Source organism: Zosterops lateralis (assembly GCF_965231275.1).
Source record: "Zosterops lateralis genome assembly, chromosome: 1".
Taxonomy (NCBI): domain Eukaryota; kingdom Metazoa; phylum Chordata; class Aves; order Passeriformes; family Zosteropidae; genus Zosterops; species Zosterops lateralis.
Window position 1 is genome coordinate 9,017,426 of NC_139762.1, and position 16,522 is coordinate 9,033,947.

General features: G+C 45.2%; 1 protein-coding gene across 1 annotated transcript; it reads left to right on the forward strand.

Annotated features, from left to right (window-relative positions):
• The first annotated feature begins 4,505 nt into the window (after positions 1-4,505).
• Positions 4,506-13,798, forward strand: INSIG1 (insulin induced gene 1). The gene is made up of 6 exons (XM_083865454.1): positions 4,506-4,550; positions 4,842-5,263; positions 7,658-7,782; positions 8,457-8,623; positions 9,093-9,192; positions 11,875-13,798. The coding sequence occupies exons 2-6, from the start codon at positions 4,858-4,860 to the stop codon at positions 11,902-11,904; spliced, it is 828 nt and encodes a 275-aa protein (XP_083721580.1). The 5' UTR covers positions 4,506-4,550; positions 4,842-4,857; the 3' UTR covers positions 11,905-13,798.
• Positions 13,799-16,522: the final 2,724 nt, after the last annotated feature.

Sequence of the window (16,522 nt, forward strand, 5' to 3'; positions counted from 1 at the left end):
AATGGTGTCCTCCAGGTTCCTCGCTGGGACCAGTGTTCTTTAATGCCTTCATTAATGACATAGACAAAGGGATTGGGGGCAGCCTCAGCAAGCTGACAGATGACACCAGGCTGAGTGGTGCAGTGGCCACACCTGAAGAATCTGGATGAACCCGAGAAGTGGCCCACAGGAAACTCCTATGGTTTAACAAAGCCAAGTGCAAGGTGCTGCATCTGGGTTGGGGCCACACCAGTAACAATCTAGGCTGGAGGATGAGCAGATCAAGAGAGATTTGGGGGGGATGGTGGATGAGAACCTGGACATGACCTGGCCATGTGCACACACTCCCATGTCCTGGGCTGCATCCAAAGCACTGAGGGCAGCAGGGAGAGGGAGGGGATTCTGTCTCTCTGTTGTTCTGGTGAGACCCCACCTGGAGTGCTGCATCCAGCTCTGGGGTCCCAGCACAGGAAGGACATGGACCTGTTGGAGTGACTCTGGAGGAGGCCACCAAGATGATCAGAGGGATGGAGCACCTCTCTCACAAGGAAAGGCTGAGAGAACTGGGGTTGTTCAGCCTGCAAAAGAGAAGTCTTCAAGGTGACCTGTGACCTCCCACTACCTGAAGGGAGTTCACAAGAAAAATGGAAAGGAACTTCTTACAAGAGCCTGGAGTGACACAACAAGGGGGAACGGCTTCATCTTGAGAGTAGGTTTAGACTAGATAGCAGGAAGAAATTCTTTATTGTGAGTGTGGCAAGACACTGGCACAGGTGGTCAAGGGAATTTGTGGATGTCCCATGCCTGGAAGTGTTCAAGGACAAGTTGGATGGAGCTCTGAGCAACCTGGTCTAGTGGAAAGTGTCCCTGCCCATGGCAGGTGATTGGAATATGATCTTCAAGGACCCTTCCAACTCATGCTATTCTACGATTCTATGATCTGCAGGCTTTGCTGCAGATTCCTGAGAATTCACACAACTACACCAGAGACCTCTGGTAAAGCAAAGAACTCAGGATGACAGACTGCTGCTGATGTCAAAAGATTTTTTGAACTCTTGTACGTAGAGTTGGCATGGGGAATCAAACAATGAATGTCACTAAATCCTTTTATGCAGACACAGGAGATTAGGGCTGAGCATGTGACTGGGAAGGTTTTTATTCTCTTTATCAACAGGAGAAAGTCTTGAAGGTGAATTAAAGTAAAAAAAAAAAAATCTCCAGTGAAGCAGAGGGAGAGCAGTTTTACGCATAAAACAGACCTTGCTCTGTGATTCTCCACCACTGACTTTTGAGCTTTTATCAGCAGACAGCTCATGTTTTGATCTGGTCTAAGTAGGGAGAAAAATAAATTGTCCAAGCTTCCCACATAAGAGGCTCATGAGACAGTCTTCATGAAGCAAGCACATTGTCAGATTCCAGAACATCACAGAGTTTAATACAGAAAGTGTGAAAGAACAGGTGAAATTATTTATTTATGTAATGAGTAGCAATGCTGAGTACTTAGAGATTCTGCTGCCTTTGCTAAGGGATGAGATAAAAATAACGATGTCATTAATCTTACAAAGACATGTGAGTGCTTCTTTCCAGAAATAACTGTTAAGCATAAAATTTCAGGCATTAATCAAAGCATGCTGAGGCCTAACCTTCTTTAGGATTCCAAAAAGAAATGTAAAGCAACATGACTGTAAAGCAACATGAACAAAAGGGGCATTTAACCTTTATTCTAAGTGAGTAACTTAGAATATGTGCTCAGGGGCAGGTTATTGACTACTGTAGATTTGCACTGATTCAGCTGGTTTTAGCAAAGCTGCAGCAAGTTTTACGCTCTCAGAAATTGGTCTCTGCTGCCTGAAAGAAAGCAAGAAGAAAGAAGGGCACCACCACATGATATCATGAATATGAAAAAAAATATATAAAATATTCAAATAAAATATTCTGCAGGAAGCAGCAAAGGATACATACCCATGAGGAAAGGAAAAACACAGGATAAAAAAAAGCTTAAGAGGTTCTTTCAGGAAGGAAAACTAGCAGATGCAGCACAAGGGAATGTAAACTCTGAGAATACAGGCAAGATTCAGGGAGAGAATTTAAATACAGAAAGATATTTTTTCAAATAAAGTAGAGACGCAGCACGAGCAAGAATGAATTATATTTGTTTCCCATAGGCCAAGTCCAGGAAGAGATTTCCTACAAAGATGTATCATTTTATCTCAGATCCACAGTCCTGTTGATAAATCTCAAAGTGATTCATCAAGAAAGAATATTTCCCAGGGAACGAGTTCTAGCCCTTATTTAGAGGTGCTGAAGGTGTTGCTTAGTGGTCTGGGGATGCAGATAAATTGTCTGTGTCAATTCAAAGCTCATACACAGTCACCATGAGGGGAAGTATTATGTCTGCATGTGATTTCCTGAAAAAAATCAAATGTTTCTGCGGAGAAACCCATAAAAAGCTGACAGTGTATTAAGGCTGTTTTCTCTCAAAATAGTTGACTCAAACTTTTTGTGCAGATCCAACTGGGTCAGAAAAAAACCCAAAAACAAATGAAGGAAGATAAATATATTGTGCCTTAAAAATGTGAGAGAAAAATCCAAACAATTTTAGCATATGAAACTAAACCCAAAAGCTGTTTCAGTATAATAAATAGCAATGGAAACTGAGTATTTACAGGTCCATGTACAGAGGGCACAGGTACCTCAGTTCATCAGTGAAGTCTACAAGACATTACTGGGGTGATCCCAGTTGGCATTAAGAGAAAAATACTCTTTTGCTTATCTGTCACTTCCAACAGTGGCACTAACAGTCTGTCCAGTACATTTTCCAAAGGCACTTTGCTCAGCAGGAACAGCTATGCCAACTCTTTCCATCCCAGCTAGAAACGAGCAGAAATCAGAAGGGATAGCCACATCTCAGGTTAATTTTACTCTTCATTGTATGCAGAGACGACCTGCCTCTTTCCGTATCTTTAACTGATTTCCTGTATTTTATTTGTTACGTTTAACACATCAGTGTAAGACAACTGGAACCATCACTGAACCATCACTGAACACCTGGACCATCCACCACAGGCATGGCTAACAGCTATTCTTAAATCCTCAGTGCCATCACTTGGGAAGCCCTTGGGCCCTGTATTCCTTTATTCCTTCCAAGTGTAATGATGGCACACCTGATGTGAAATGAAGGTCTGCTGGCTCCAGAGAGGCCAGCTCACAAACGAGAAGTCCAGCTATTCCCACTGCATACACCAGGCCCCCATGTGTCCTGGAGAACCAGTGTCTTAAAAAGGAAGCCTGGGAGTTGAGTGCTGCTCTGTGTACTCATTTTTTGGTGCTGAACTTTACCTTAATGTACAGCTCACACTTAACAATCCCTCACAGGCCTCTTCCCAAACCCTTGCAGAGTCCAGAGGGTGAACTTGTACTTAGCTGGCTTTTTGTTATTTTAGTCTGGGAGGATTGTGACCTGAGCTTTGCCAGAGCTGGCAGAGCAGCTGCTCAGGCTATCAGGGAACAGTCAGGAGCCTGGGATGCTCCGGTCACCCCATGGCTGGGCGCTGACGCAGCGTCTGCCTTTGGCACCATCATCTTACAGAGTCATGGGCTTGGCAGGATCCCCTTACACCATTTTAGAATGGTGACAGAGAGCACTGATCCCTTCATCTTCAGGAGATGCCACAGCAGACACCTTTAACTTTCCCCATCACTGACTGCCAAAGGGACATGGAGCAGACCAGGCAAGCACACAGGTCACCGACACGGGGCCTTAAGATATGAGACTGAGGAGATTCAGATTAGAGTCAAAAAAAATAAATAAAATAAAATAAAATAAAATAAAATAAAATAAAGTAAAATATTTTTTTAAAATCAATTTTAGGGTGGTCAGGCATTAGGATAGAGTGGTCAGGCATTAGGATAGGTTGCCCAGGGAATTGGTGGAGTCACTCTGGAGGTGTTCAAGAAGCACCTGGATCTGGCGCTGGGTGATGTGGCTTAGTGCTTTAAGGGCTACAGCGGTGGCACTGCCTTGACAGGTGGACCCGATGACCTTAAGGGTCTCTCCCAGCCATGACCTTTCTGCGACAGCATCACCACCGCCAGCACCTCCACCCCCCCACCGCCCTCCCTTCCCTCCCGGGGACGGCGCGCATCCCCCTGCGCGCTCCCGCCGCCGGCCGCGTCCCGCCGGCTCCGAGCGGCCCCTTCCTCCGCCGGTGCTGCGGCGCGGGCGGGGCGGGCGGCCCGGGAGGCGGGTGGTGTGTCCGCACGTCATATCAGCCGCCCGCCCGCCATTGGCTGCGCCGCCTCACCCGACCGGGGCCGCGGCCGCCCGGGGCTGGCGCGGAGGATCCCGCGCCCGGCGCTGGCCCCGCCCGGCGGGGAGGGACGGGAGGGACGGGAGGGGACGGGCGGGGCGGCGGCGCGGAGCGGAGCGGCGGGCCCGGCGCTGCTGCGGCCGCGGGTAGGTCGGGGGCGGGTAACGTGACATCCGCGGCTCGGGGTTTATAAACCTTCCCCGGGGCGCGGGCCGGCGGCGCGCAGCCGGTAGGGAGGCGGCCGAGTCTCCGCACCCCGAGGTGAGCGGGACCCGCGCCCCGGGTGCCCCGGGGACAGACAGACAGACGGGCCGGGGGGGCGGAGGTTGGACGGGCCCGGGTAGGGGAGCGAGCCCCGTTCCGCGGGAGAGGGAGAGGGACAGCGCGGGGCCGTGTCCTCCCGCGGGGACCAGGCGGCGCAGCCCCGCTGGGTCGGCTCATCCCCATCCCGCATCCGCCGGCGCCTCCGGAGCCCGGTCGGTGCTGGAGGAGGCGCCGGCCTGACCCGTTGCTGGGAGCTTTACTAGAGTTGTCGGGGTGTGTGTGTTTCAGGTGCCCGGAGAAGCCAATGCCCAGGCTGGAGAGCTGCGCCTGGAGCTGTTCCTGCACCGCCAGGGGAAGGCACAGGAGCCAGCTGGGGGGCACGGCGGCGGGGCTGGCCGCCAAGGTGGGCGAGATGCTGAGCTCCTCCGTGTCCAGCCCCTCGCTGGCGCTGGTGGGTCGCGGAGCTCGCAGCCCCAGCACCTCCAGCGCCAGCAGCACCGCCAGCACCACCAGCACCGCCAGCAGCACCTTGAACTGGAGTCAGCACCTGGTGCAGAGGAGCGTGGTGCTCTTCGTCGTGGGTGCTTTCATGGCCCTGGTGCTGAACTTGCTGCAGATCCAGCGGAATGTGACTTTGTTCCCTGACGAAGTGATTTCCACTCTCTTCTCCTCCGCCTGGTGGGTGCCCCCGTGCTGCGGCACAGCAGCAGGTGAGTCGCTGACCTCCACGAGTGATTTTTGGTTTTTTCCTCATCCTCCGTGGAGGGGGAGAGGCGGTGGGGCTGATTGCGGGGCCCGTGCGCGTGGGAGCCCCGCACTCCCATCACAGCGAGCGATGCGAACTCGGGCTTTTGGCAGGATGCGCGCCCAGCTTCATGCCCGCACGGTCCCCGGTCTGTTTGTGACTCGGTGCGCTCTGCCCGCGGGTAAAGGGGGGTATTTCCCGCGGGTGCGGGACTCGGCGCTCGGGGGTCACGGCGGGGCTCCCGCGTGTCCCCGGTTCCCGCGAACGGCGCGCGCGGCTCCCGCGCTGGCCCCGCCCCGCGCGGCCGGAGGGAGGCGTGTCGGCCCCGCCCCCCGCCGCCCATTGGCTGCCGCCGAACTGGTGAGTGGCGGGCGGCGCTCCTCATTGGCTGCGGCCGCGACTGGCCACGGGCTGGGCCATAACAAGGAAGTCACGTGCGGCGGCGCGCGCGGCCCTGTCACCGGCCCGGGCCCTGTCACCGGCCCGAACCGCCCGCTCCTGTCACCAACCTGACCCGTGTCACCGGCCGGGCCCCCCGCTCCTGGCACTTACCTGACCCGTGTCACCGGTCCGACGCTCAGCCCTGTCGCTGGCCTGGCTCCTGTCGCCGGTCTGATGCCCACCCCTGTCATCGGCCCGGCCCCCCCTGTGTCACCGACCCGGGCTCTGTCACCGGCCCGCTCCCCTCGCCCTGTCACCGACCTGGGCTCTGTCACCGGTCCAGCCCCCACTCCTGTCACAGAGCTGACTCCTGTCACCGACCTGGCCCGGCCGCTGTCACCGGCGCCCCTTGCCCGCTGCCCCTGTCAGCTGCCTTCTTGCTGCCCCTTGCACCTGTCACCTCTCTGTCCCCTGTCACCCGCCTGCCCCTTGCCTGCTGCTCCCATCACCTGCTTGCTCTCAGCGCCTTGCCTGCTGCCCCTGTCACCTCACTGTCCCCTGTCTCCTGCCCCTGTCACCTGCCTGGCCCCTGTCCACCCCTACACGCTGCTGGGCAAATGCCACAGGAGGCTCAGGCCCCGGTGTGGTTGTCACATCAGCTGGGACACACCTCCTGCTTTATCATTCATAACCCACCCCAGTCTGTGTCTAGACAAAACAAGGTTTTGGTGAAGGGTTGGAGGATTAAAAAGGAGTTAAATTTTAGGAAATAAACCCACTGTAATAGTTTTTAATTTGGATTGAAAGTACTTTAAGCAACTCCTGCGTATTTTTGTTTACTGCAGTTATGGGATGTCTGTTTGTGTCACACAGTGAAGGGGGTATGAATGATAAACCATAAACTTGACTGAATAATGATCTGTGTAGCAAAAAGGATGGCCTGGGATATTCTCCAATGAGAGTTCTCGTAGTCCTGTCACAGTTGGATTAAACTTTGGAATTTAGCTGTTTTCATAAGGCAAAAGTCCTGGTAGTTGACATCAGAGTAATGAAGCTGTTTCAGAACGTGTCTGTCTTGGAATAGTATGTTCTGTAGCCTTCTTAACATAGAATTTATTACTCTTAGGAGTTTAAGGGAATAAAAAAAAAGAGCAAGAAAGGACATTAATAAGCACAGAAGTTGCACTCAGTAAAAGCAGCATGTCTAACCCTGGAGCTGGTGACAGCACAGAGAGTTGCAGTCCCATAGAAGAATGAAACTCTGGTGTTTGTGCTAGCAACTGAGCTAACCCAACAATTAACCTATGTTTTTCTTCTGCAACCAACTTTCAGACTGGTAAGGCTGAAAAATGCTTTATGGAGATAAAAACTTTTTCTGCTTATACATATGAGTAGTTATTTTTCCCTGATATAAATAGACTAGTGGCAACTGCTTATTTAAGTTCAGCTCTGCTTGTGCTTGGTATCAAAATTCACGTGACATGGACAGGAGCACTGGGCTGACTTACAGCCCAGCAGAAGGAGAGAAAGCAGCTCTGCTAATAAACTTTTTAAGTCCAGGGAAATATTTAATTCAGGGCCTGATTCACAGGTGATGCATCATGTTCATAAAGCTGTCAGCCCTGCATGTGAGCAATAAACACAGATTCCACTCCTCGCAAAGCTTTTATTGTGCTTTACTTTTATTGGTACAAGCATTTGCTCAGGATGTCGAATGACAAATCTCTTTAAACAAAAGGAGTTTCAAGACAGGTACCTTAACAATGCAATGCATATTTAAATGTTCAAAGAGAATCATGTTTGTTAGAGAGGATTTTTTAACTCCTCTAAAGTAGAGAAGGCAGGTAATAATAGTCTTTTCTTCATCAGGCTTACAGCAGTGTGATGAGCAACTTACTTACATGCCAAGCTACTGTTTAGTGATACTGGAGTAATCATTGCCTAGCAGCTGGCACAGATGGTGTTTCTTCTCTTGCAGCTGTGGTTGGCCTGCTGTACCCCTGCATCGACAGCCACCTCGGGGAGCCCCACAAGTTCAAGCGGGAGTGGGCCAGCGTCATGCGCTGCATCGCCGTGTTCGTGGGCATCAACCACGCCAGTGCTGTATCCTTCAGTTAGTGTTTGCTCCATGGGCTCACTCTGTGCCCATCAGACTGTCTCTGCCACCCGGGGCTGGGGGAGAATGGCCAGGGTAAGGGTGGGGCTTGTGGCAGAGAAGTTCTGTGAGACCCTGCAATGGCTCCTGTAACATGGATAACACAGCTCACTTAAAGTGTTATGGGAAGGGACAGGGACTGACATCATGGTATGTCTTGTATAACTGTAAGCATTACAGTGTAAGTTGTGTTGTTTTAATCTAGATCTTGTTTACTTCTAAAAGTTAACACAACTAACTAGTGATGTGCTGGTGAGAAGCACAAAGTAAGAATGGTCTTTATGTTAAAATGTGGTGGCTTGAGCAGAAAGCGTAAGTCAGCTGGATTACCATTACTTGAGACAAAAAGTTACTTGAGACAAAAATCCATCAAAGTTAAATGTTTTAAAATGTAGCATATTCTCTAGATGCTCAGTGTGACAAAAATTGATGTTGACTTTGCAGTCATGCTTCAGTCAGAGTTAGCAACATCTGTGATTGCTTGGCAGGTCTGAAAACCAAATCCTAAATGGTGTATAAAGACAGAATTGTGCTCACTTTCAGTTTCAGTTCTCCCTTGTTCAGTTTCAGCAACAGGATGTCTGCAGACTTAAAAAGGACTGTCCTTAACATCTTTTTCCAGAAACTAGACTTTGCAAACAACGTCCAGCTGTCCCTGACTCTGGCAGCCTTATCACTGGGGCTTTGGTGGACATTTGATCGTTCAAGAAGTGGTCTCGGACTTGGAATAACAATAGCCTTTGTAGCAACACTGATAACCCAGTTTCTTGTATATAATGGTGTTTATCAGTAAGTTATGTTTCTAAAATACTATTTCAATTCTCTTGTCCTAACTAAAAGCATGGGTGCACATGAACTGTAATTTAGTTGTTAACATATTTGGTATATTCTTACAAGAAAACGTTTTGTTTGTCTAAAGTAGTGGTCCAGTTGTTCCAAATGCCCAGACTGAGAACTGGGGGTGGAAGGTGGGGAGCAGATGAACTGGGATGTGTGTTGAAATGGTAACACCTCAGAAAACTGACCTCCTAGTGGCTCTCAGCAGAGTGAATTTCTAAACTTTACTGGTAGGACATGGGGGTTTAGAAGCTTATGAAGTTTACAGACTTAATTTGGTCTCCTCATTTTCATCTCCTCTGCTGCTGCTTTTTGTTGTTTCAGCCCAGGGAGAGAATTCTGTAGCATCTGGTTTACAGTATGTAAGATGATGAAAGTTACTTCTCTCTAACTTTCTAACTTATTTCCTTTCCTTTACTAGGTATACATCCCCAGATTTCCTTTACATCCGTTCTTGGCTTCCATGTATATTTTTCTCAGGAGGTGTGACTGTAGGAAACATAGGACGCCAGCTGGCTATGGTAATTACTGCATAATTAGTAGTTTCCTTAACAATCCAAATGCCTTCCATTGTTGTTAGTCCAAGAACAAACTATGCCTCGAAGGGTATGACTCACAAACTGTCAGAGTTAAATAGAGGTACTCCTAAGAGCTGAACTGTAAGCAGACAACCTGTGTTGCCAGTAGAGTGGGTATTGTCTTAGTAATACTGTGTTTGAATGTCTTTTGTATTTAACTTTTTCCAGCAGCAGCCTAAATAAGACTGGAATCAGTACATTGCTCCTGCTCCATCAGTATTTATAATTAACATTTAGGGTAGCTGGAGAACTGAGACACTGCTGGGCTTTCTCTAATTATTCATGCACAAAAGTATATATAGGGAAATGTCCCTATATAGCCTCAAATTCCACTGCTCCAAAATCAAATATCCTCTTGCTGGTTACTTAAGATTATACTTAGGATTCGAGTATCACTCTATATATAGGATAATATAAATTACTGTCTTGTTTGCCAGGTTCTTAAGAAATTATTTCCTTGTGGCACACTGAAGAGTAAACCTGGCTGTGTGTTTGCACATCAGCCTAAGGCTTGGTTGTGAAAAGTGTTCTGACACTGATGGATAGTAATAATTAATATTGTGTTGATTTAACTTCTGTCTTCTTTGCTGTGTAAGTCCTGTGTCCTGGAAAACATCCTTCAAGTGTTTGACTTTCCTAATGCTGCTGTGGTTTAAGTGTCTTCAATTTGAAGGAAGGGCATTTGAGGTTCTTTAAAACACAAGTTCACTACTCCCCCTTCAAATCCCACTGGTGCATACAATCTGCATTTGGGTTTATTTAGGACTGTGTGTATGGGGGGGAAGAGGAAGCATAATTTCTCTTTCTAAATTTGCCACTCACATCAAGTGAAAACTATACACTAACTGAATTCTATTGAAGCTTTGGTATTGCAGCAGAGTCCCAAAATAAAATTATAGTTGGTTTTATGCTACGCGTCTATATTTTACACAGTGCTTTCAGCTGCTGTGCTGCTCCTGTTAGAAAGCAAAGGAAGGGAACCTTAAACTAGAAAGAGCTAAAGTTAATTTAGACACATAGAACTTTTTTCTTTTTATATAATTTCATCTGGCATTTCACATGAATGTAGTTAAAATCAGCCTGTATCCTGCCTGCAGCTTTCCTATCAATCTTGTCATCTTCCTTATAAAGAAAGGGGCAAGTTGGCAATGCAAAGTTTTTTATTCTGCTTATTTAGAGGTACCTTCTCATGTGTTTTATATTGCCATTAGTCAGGAAAAGCTTGGGGAAGTGCAACATTGTCATAGGAACACTTCTGCAAGTCTTTGCGAAGCATTCCATGCTGGAAACCCAAAGAAGCAGAGTCTGTAATTCAGTCAACCACATCTTTATTCTATAGAGGTGGTTCGAAAGTACCAGTCTGTTTTGTCAGCCATCGTGGATGTGGCAGAAAGATGGAATGTAGCATTTTTTTTAACCCATACTTGAATAAAACAGTTATTTCTGTAGCTATATTGTGCTGCAGTCCCTGAGCTATTTGGTGCTTGTGACAGATACCTTCTGGGTTTGTCCAGAGTCAAAGGTGGCACCTGTGGAAAGTAGTGGAGTAAAGTTTCTTTGCTTCTTCCTCAGCCCCTGTCTGGCTTTTCCAGTTAGAAATGAAAAGTGTCCTTGAGACATCTCCTCCCATGCTGATAAATGTCAGCTGGGAGGTGCTTGCTGCTTTCCAGTCTCTAGATTTCAAGGGAACTCCCATGTACTAACAAAGTGCAGTGTGACCTTTCAGCAAACCTGTTAGCACAGACTTTGGGGTTTTGTTTGGCTTGTTGGGTTTGGGTTTTTTTGCTACCAGCTTGAGGACGAAATCTAATGTTTTTAGTAGGTTTTATAGCAAAAGAAGAGGTGAAAGTGCTGCTGCTCCCATCAGTCCTTTCTGCTCATTATGACACCCTAGAGTTGCTCAGTCAGTGATCGTCAGCTGGGTTAAGTGGGTGGCAACACTTCATTTTGAGTTATAACCATCATTTTCAGCATCTGACTAATTAGGGTGGTATTCAGAACTTGGGCTCACAAATATCTGTTGTGTACTAATGCTAGAGGCTGGAGAACTGAGAATGCATTCAGTACTTGAAAATATATTTGCATTTTGACCTTAGGAAGAGAACATGTTGCAAGCTTTGTTTTGAAGAAAAACTGGTTAAATGTCTTATAGTGACATACTACAGGGTTCCACATTAGAAAGGGGACTTAGGAAGAAATGAGTAAGTCTCTGATACCAGGTTTTGGCTGGAAAATAAAGTAACTTGTGGTTAAAGGCAGTTTGAAAAAGGGCTGTTAAAACTGAATTGATGTCCATTGAGTGAAGCATTGCCTACCTTCTGCTAAGAAATAAACTGAGATAGAGAGGAAAGATAACAAAGTCTTACAAAAAGCAGTGCAATTGGCAGGTGGATTTTTCAGATGCACTGAGGCAACGAACACCCATAGTGATTTTCTTTTTTTTTTTTTTTTTCTGCGGTTAGGGAGCATGTCCTTCTTAAGCTTTTATAAGAAGCCATGCTCGCTAGGTCATTGTCAGCCTAACTGGAGTTACTTGACTATTTAATAATTGAAAATACTGCATAATGTAGTCATTTATCAGATGGCATTAAAACCTAACATGTGTTTGATGTTTTTTATCCATAGGGTATTCCAGAAAAACCACACAATGACTAAGCCTTTGAAGAAGAACACCCGGTGCCAGTGTGAAAGCAACATTATGAAGATGTGTTCCTTTTTAAAACTGAAGATTATTTAGAAGAAATAATCTCTCTATGGGCTCACTGCACAAATGACTTGTGGGAAAAAAAATATTAATCCACTCTTAGAATAGCCAAGTGAAATTAACTGCTTATCTTGAAATCTTACCCTGATTTACCGCAGCAGCGTTTGCGTATGGCTGTTCTCTGGAAGAGTTTAACACCAAGTGCATACAACTGTTCAGGCTGAGTGGCAGTTTTCCAAGTATTAGATTCCACTGTAAGTTATTGAATCAGCTGCCGTGTTTTAAAGCCTTGAAACTGAAATTTAATTACAAGCTCTTGTATCAGTGCCCAAAGGAAGTAGATCGATGGTGCTTAACAATGATGAAGTATGGTTTAATAGGAATAGTATTTATCCAAATCTTTTAAAAATAGGGTTATTTAAAAATAAGAGTGATCGAAACAGATTAAAGGCATTGCACTAATGCTTTTAGGAGTCTTATGAAGGAATCATGCCCTTACTTGTAATGCTGCATTAAGTTTCTGTCTTTGACAGTGGAGAGGGTTTGAGGGATGAGAGGTTGGAAGCCTTAGTTTGGAACTTCTAAATTACTTCAGTATGAGAAGTGAACACTGGAGACAATCTTGTTCAAACGTGAACCTTTATCAAGAGATTCCAACTGGAAATTTCATTACTCCTGAGGCTTGCAGTTAGATTTGCAAGAATCAAGTGCTGGCCACAATTCAGTAAGAAATCTAAGTGCGTGTGACTACCCCTGCTTGATATTAGACACCTGCCTCAGTGTCTCACCAAAGGACATCTTAAGTATCTCAAATGTCTTGGTGTCACTGAAAAAACATGCATTGCATGTCATTGCTTGGCCGTCAAGCACGTGCCCTCAACTTCTTCGATTTCCTCCTAGAGCTGTCCTTTGAATCCAGGCTTGGACTGAAATGATCAGAAACAGAATTGGGCCTCAAATGTGATTTAAATTGTGTGTGAAGAATAGCGAACAGCTTGTTTCCTCAGTTCCATTTCTGAGAGAGATCACTTCTTGTTTTTACACAACCCTATAGAACTTGCAATCTGTGATTGCCTTCTTAAAAACAAAAAAGTGCTTATGTCACTACATTAAACATTTGGTGTTTCTTAATACATAGTTCTGGTGAGCACAACGTATTCATTTGATAGCTTAGACCACAGGAGACCTAAATAGCAAGTATTAGGTCTTAAAAGTTGAAGTGCAATGTACAGTAAGTCTGAGCCTCAAGTTCTCTTCAAAATCGACCATTTCTTATGAGAGATTAAAGAGAAAAGGGTTCTGAGTTCATTTCAATGCTGCATGGAGTCAAATGGAGCAATAATTTATTTAACTAGTAAAGCTAGTTTTGTTGTATCTTATATTGAACCCAAATTTTTAGAAATACTCCAATTTTGTGGTTATGGTGTACTTGTAAACTTTTATGGATTTGCCTTTTTGTATTATGCATTTTTTTTTGTTGTGTTCTTTTCCAATCTTACATGGCTTCAGTTATAGTTAGAGGCATCAGTTAAAGATTGAACCATCAAAACAGAAGTTGAGGCCAGGCCCCTGTTCTGGCTGTTTTCACTCTAAGGGAATGCTAGCAACAAAAGTTTAGCACAAAGTCTATACTACAGAGCAGACCCCAGTTCTAACCTTGCTTTGGTGTAAATCAAGGGTAGTTTTATTGGTATAATATCCTTCCTCAAATGTTCAAAATCTAAATAATCAAATTTTATAGAACTGCTTGAAGAGATCAGGACAGGTTCAGCTCAGATGTTCAAGAAGCTGCTGCCTTGCTGGAGATCCAGCTTTGTAACCATCTTGAAACCCACTTCAATATTAAGCCAGTAAGCTTAATATTAACTTAATATTAATATTAAGCTTAATATTAACTTAATATTAAGTAAGTAAAGCTGGCAGTGATCTCTATGGATATTTGGTAGGGAAGTGTCTAAGATTTTTTTCTAAAGACTGAGACAAAATCTGTACCTGTTAGAAATAATGCAGCCAAAAACGTAAGTCAAAAGTTCATTTTTTGCCAATACTTCTGAGTATCTTAACCAAAGTGATTTAAGTTTGGAAGAGGTGGGGAGGGGAGTGAAGAAAATTTGCACTATTCTGAGTTTGAACACCTAAATTCTCATTGTTACTGATAAGTTTTCAGCGGTGTGTTTGGTTTTACACTTTTTTTACTATTAAAGTTTTAAGATCAAACCTTGTTTGCCTTGGATTCTCTGTGCTCGCATTATGCAGGAATCTTTCTTGAAAAGGACAGTTGTTATGGTTGCATAACAAATATTCAGTCATGCATATGCAGTGGTTTCAAAAACAAAACAAAACAAAAAATCCTAAACTGAACTTGGCAAGATCAGCTTCGGCATGGGTTGTACAGTTGAAGAAAAACAGCCTTGCTATTGTAGCAGGAAAGGAGAGTAAGTGTGTCAGGGTTTTGTGGCTTAAAGTACAGATTCTTCCTGCCATTGTCTTCCAAAAAAATGCTGAAATTCATAATCTGAAACAAAATATGGAGGGGGCAGGGTAAGCATGCAAATTCCTATTTGTGGTTTGGTTGTCGTGATTACAAAAGTGATTACTAAAGTCTGGAGCATCTTGACGAGTGCAAGCTGAGAATGAGCTGCTAAGGCCAAGCAACTCTAATAGCAGCTTGAAGATTTAGACCAAAAGTCTTCAATTTTACTGCACTTAAATGTCTATTTTGGATTTCTAGAAGTTGCTGCATTTTCAGTGGAAACAGTAAAATTACTTTTTGGTCAATTTTCAGTTGGCTTAGCTGAAAAAAGCTTCATTAGGAATTTCTTAGCTATTCTAGCTTAAATAGCCTGTATTTTTTTAACCTCAGTGTTGCAGCTGAGGAGGTAAGTGTTAACAGCTCCAATCTGATGGTATCTCAATTCTCCAGGTACATTGATTTCCCTGAAACTGTACTCAAATCTTGTGAAAAGTAATTAAATATATATGTGTATATATATATGGTGTGGGGCACAGCCTGGTCTTACAGAACTGAAGCATGATGGTCCCCTTTTGAGTCAGGAACAGATGTACAAAGTTTATAAAGGAAAAAAAACCGAAATATTCTTCCCTGCAAGTGGGATGATTTGACGTGTGCATATTCCTGCAGATCCTTCCTGTGGCTTGTGCAGCCTTTGGCTTTAATCATGGGGATTTGCAGGTGCTAAATTAGCCACAGGAGGGCCCATAGTCTGTTCTCTGAATGCAGCAGGAACATATTGAGATGAATAATGAAATTAGGTCTCAATTGCCTTTACTGCACATCAGAGTAGCTCCAAAATTCATGAGAACAAAGCATTACATGCTGGACTAATTGAACAAAGCATATATGTGAGAGCCTTTTGAGGGTCCTGTCTTGAAAACAGGTGAGAGGTGTTGGTGATAGTGAGTTCTTTCAGCTAGAAGGCCAAGAAAACTCCTATAGATAAATAACAGTGATTTCTCTGGGCAGTGAAATGCCACAGGAGTTGCCCCTTGCATAGTTTGGAGTCATCTCCCTGTGTTTAAATCTTACATTGAGCAGTGATAATGTTCTGCCTTCATGGGCTGCAAATGGGGACAGATGAATTGCACATTCAATAAAGCCACAGTCCTCGTGCTGCATCACTGTCTGTGTGATAAGAGAGTCTGCAGATTGTGGTGATGCTTCTGGCCTGCTCTGGTTAACTTTCAGACACAGAATTCAAAGTACATATGATAATTCCTATAAATAATGCATTGCTACCCAAAAACACATAAAAGCTTTGCTCAGTTTTACTCAGTGAAATTTTTTGTTCAGCTGCAAATTATGCCTTCTCTATTTCATTAAGTCTTGTTTGTGTGTTAAGTAGCTAGAGTGCTGTTATACTTTTATTAAATATCAGAGAAGTGCTACAGCAGTTACATAAACTTGCTGTGTTCCCTAAGAATTAAAACATCAGCTACAAATCAGCAGAAATTAAACACAGCTACAGCATTTTCTCCCAGCTCAGTAGCTGGTATGGAGCTCCCTCTGGCAGCCAGGTGCGTGTCCCTCAGGCATCCCTGCCATGGTTTGGAGCTGGGAAGGGAAGGCTGTGTGTCTCTTACTCATATGAATGCACAGGGACTTCATCCTTTTCAAGGTATCTTAGAGTAGGGGCCAAAAACTTAAAATAAGTTAACCTAGACTCAGAAGTGAGTCGAGATCCCATCCAGGAAGGGCACTCACTAAGATGCTCCTGGAGAAGTGTAAGTTGTTCACGTGTGACCATGGAGTTCTTCAAGTCAGAAGGTCTGCTGGCTGTTCTGGCTGCATTCTGAGTTGCATGACACTGGAGAGATCAGAGAATCACAGAAATGTTTGGGGTGGTACATTAAGAACCATCTGGTTCTAACTGCCCTGCCAAGTTGCTCCAAGCCCCATCCAACCTGGCCTTGAACATTGCCCAGGATGGGGCAGCCACAGCTTCTCTGAGCAACCTGTGCTAGATAAAATCACCAAACACAAGATTTGGGGCAGCTGGAACACTTCTTAGCACCTTGACATGCACTGGTTTGATTTTGACCTTTGAAAAG

Excerpts from the sequence above, each read along its gene's own strand:
- INSIG1 (XM_083865454.1), top strand. The coding sequence starts at position 4,858 with ATGCCCAGGCTGGAGAGCTGCGCCTGGAGCTGTTCCTGCACCGCCAGG. Across the intron at positions 7,783-8,456 it reads GCATCAACCACGCCAGTGCT|AAACTAGACTTTGCAAACAA; the intron begins GTATCCTTCAGT and ends ATCTTTTTCCAG. Across the intron at positions 9,193-11,874 it reads TAGGACGCCAGCTGGCTATG|GGTATTCCAGAAAAACCACA; the intron begins GTAATTACTGCA and ends TTTTATCCATAG.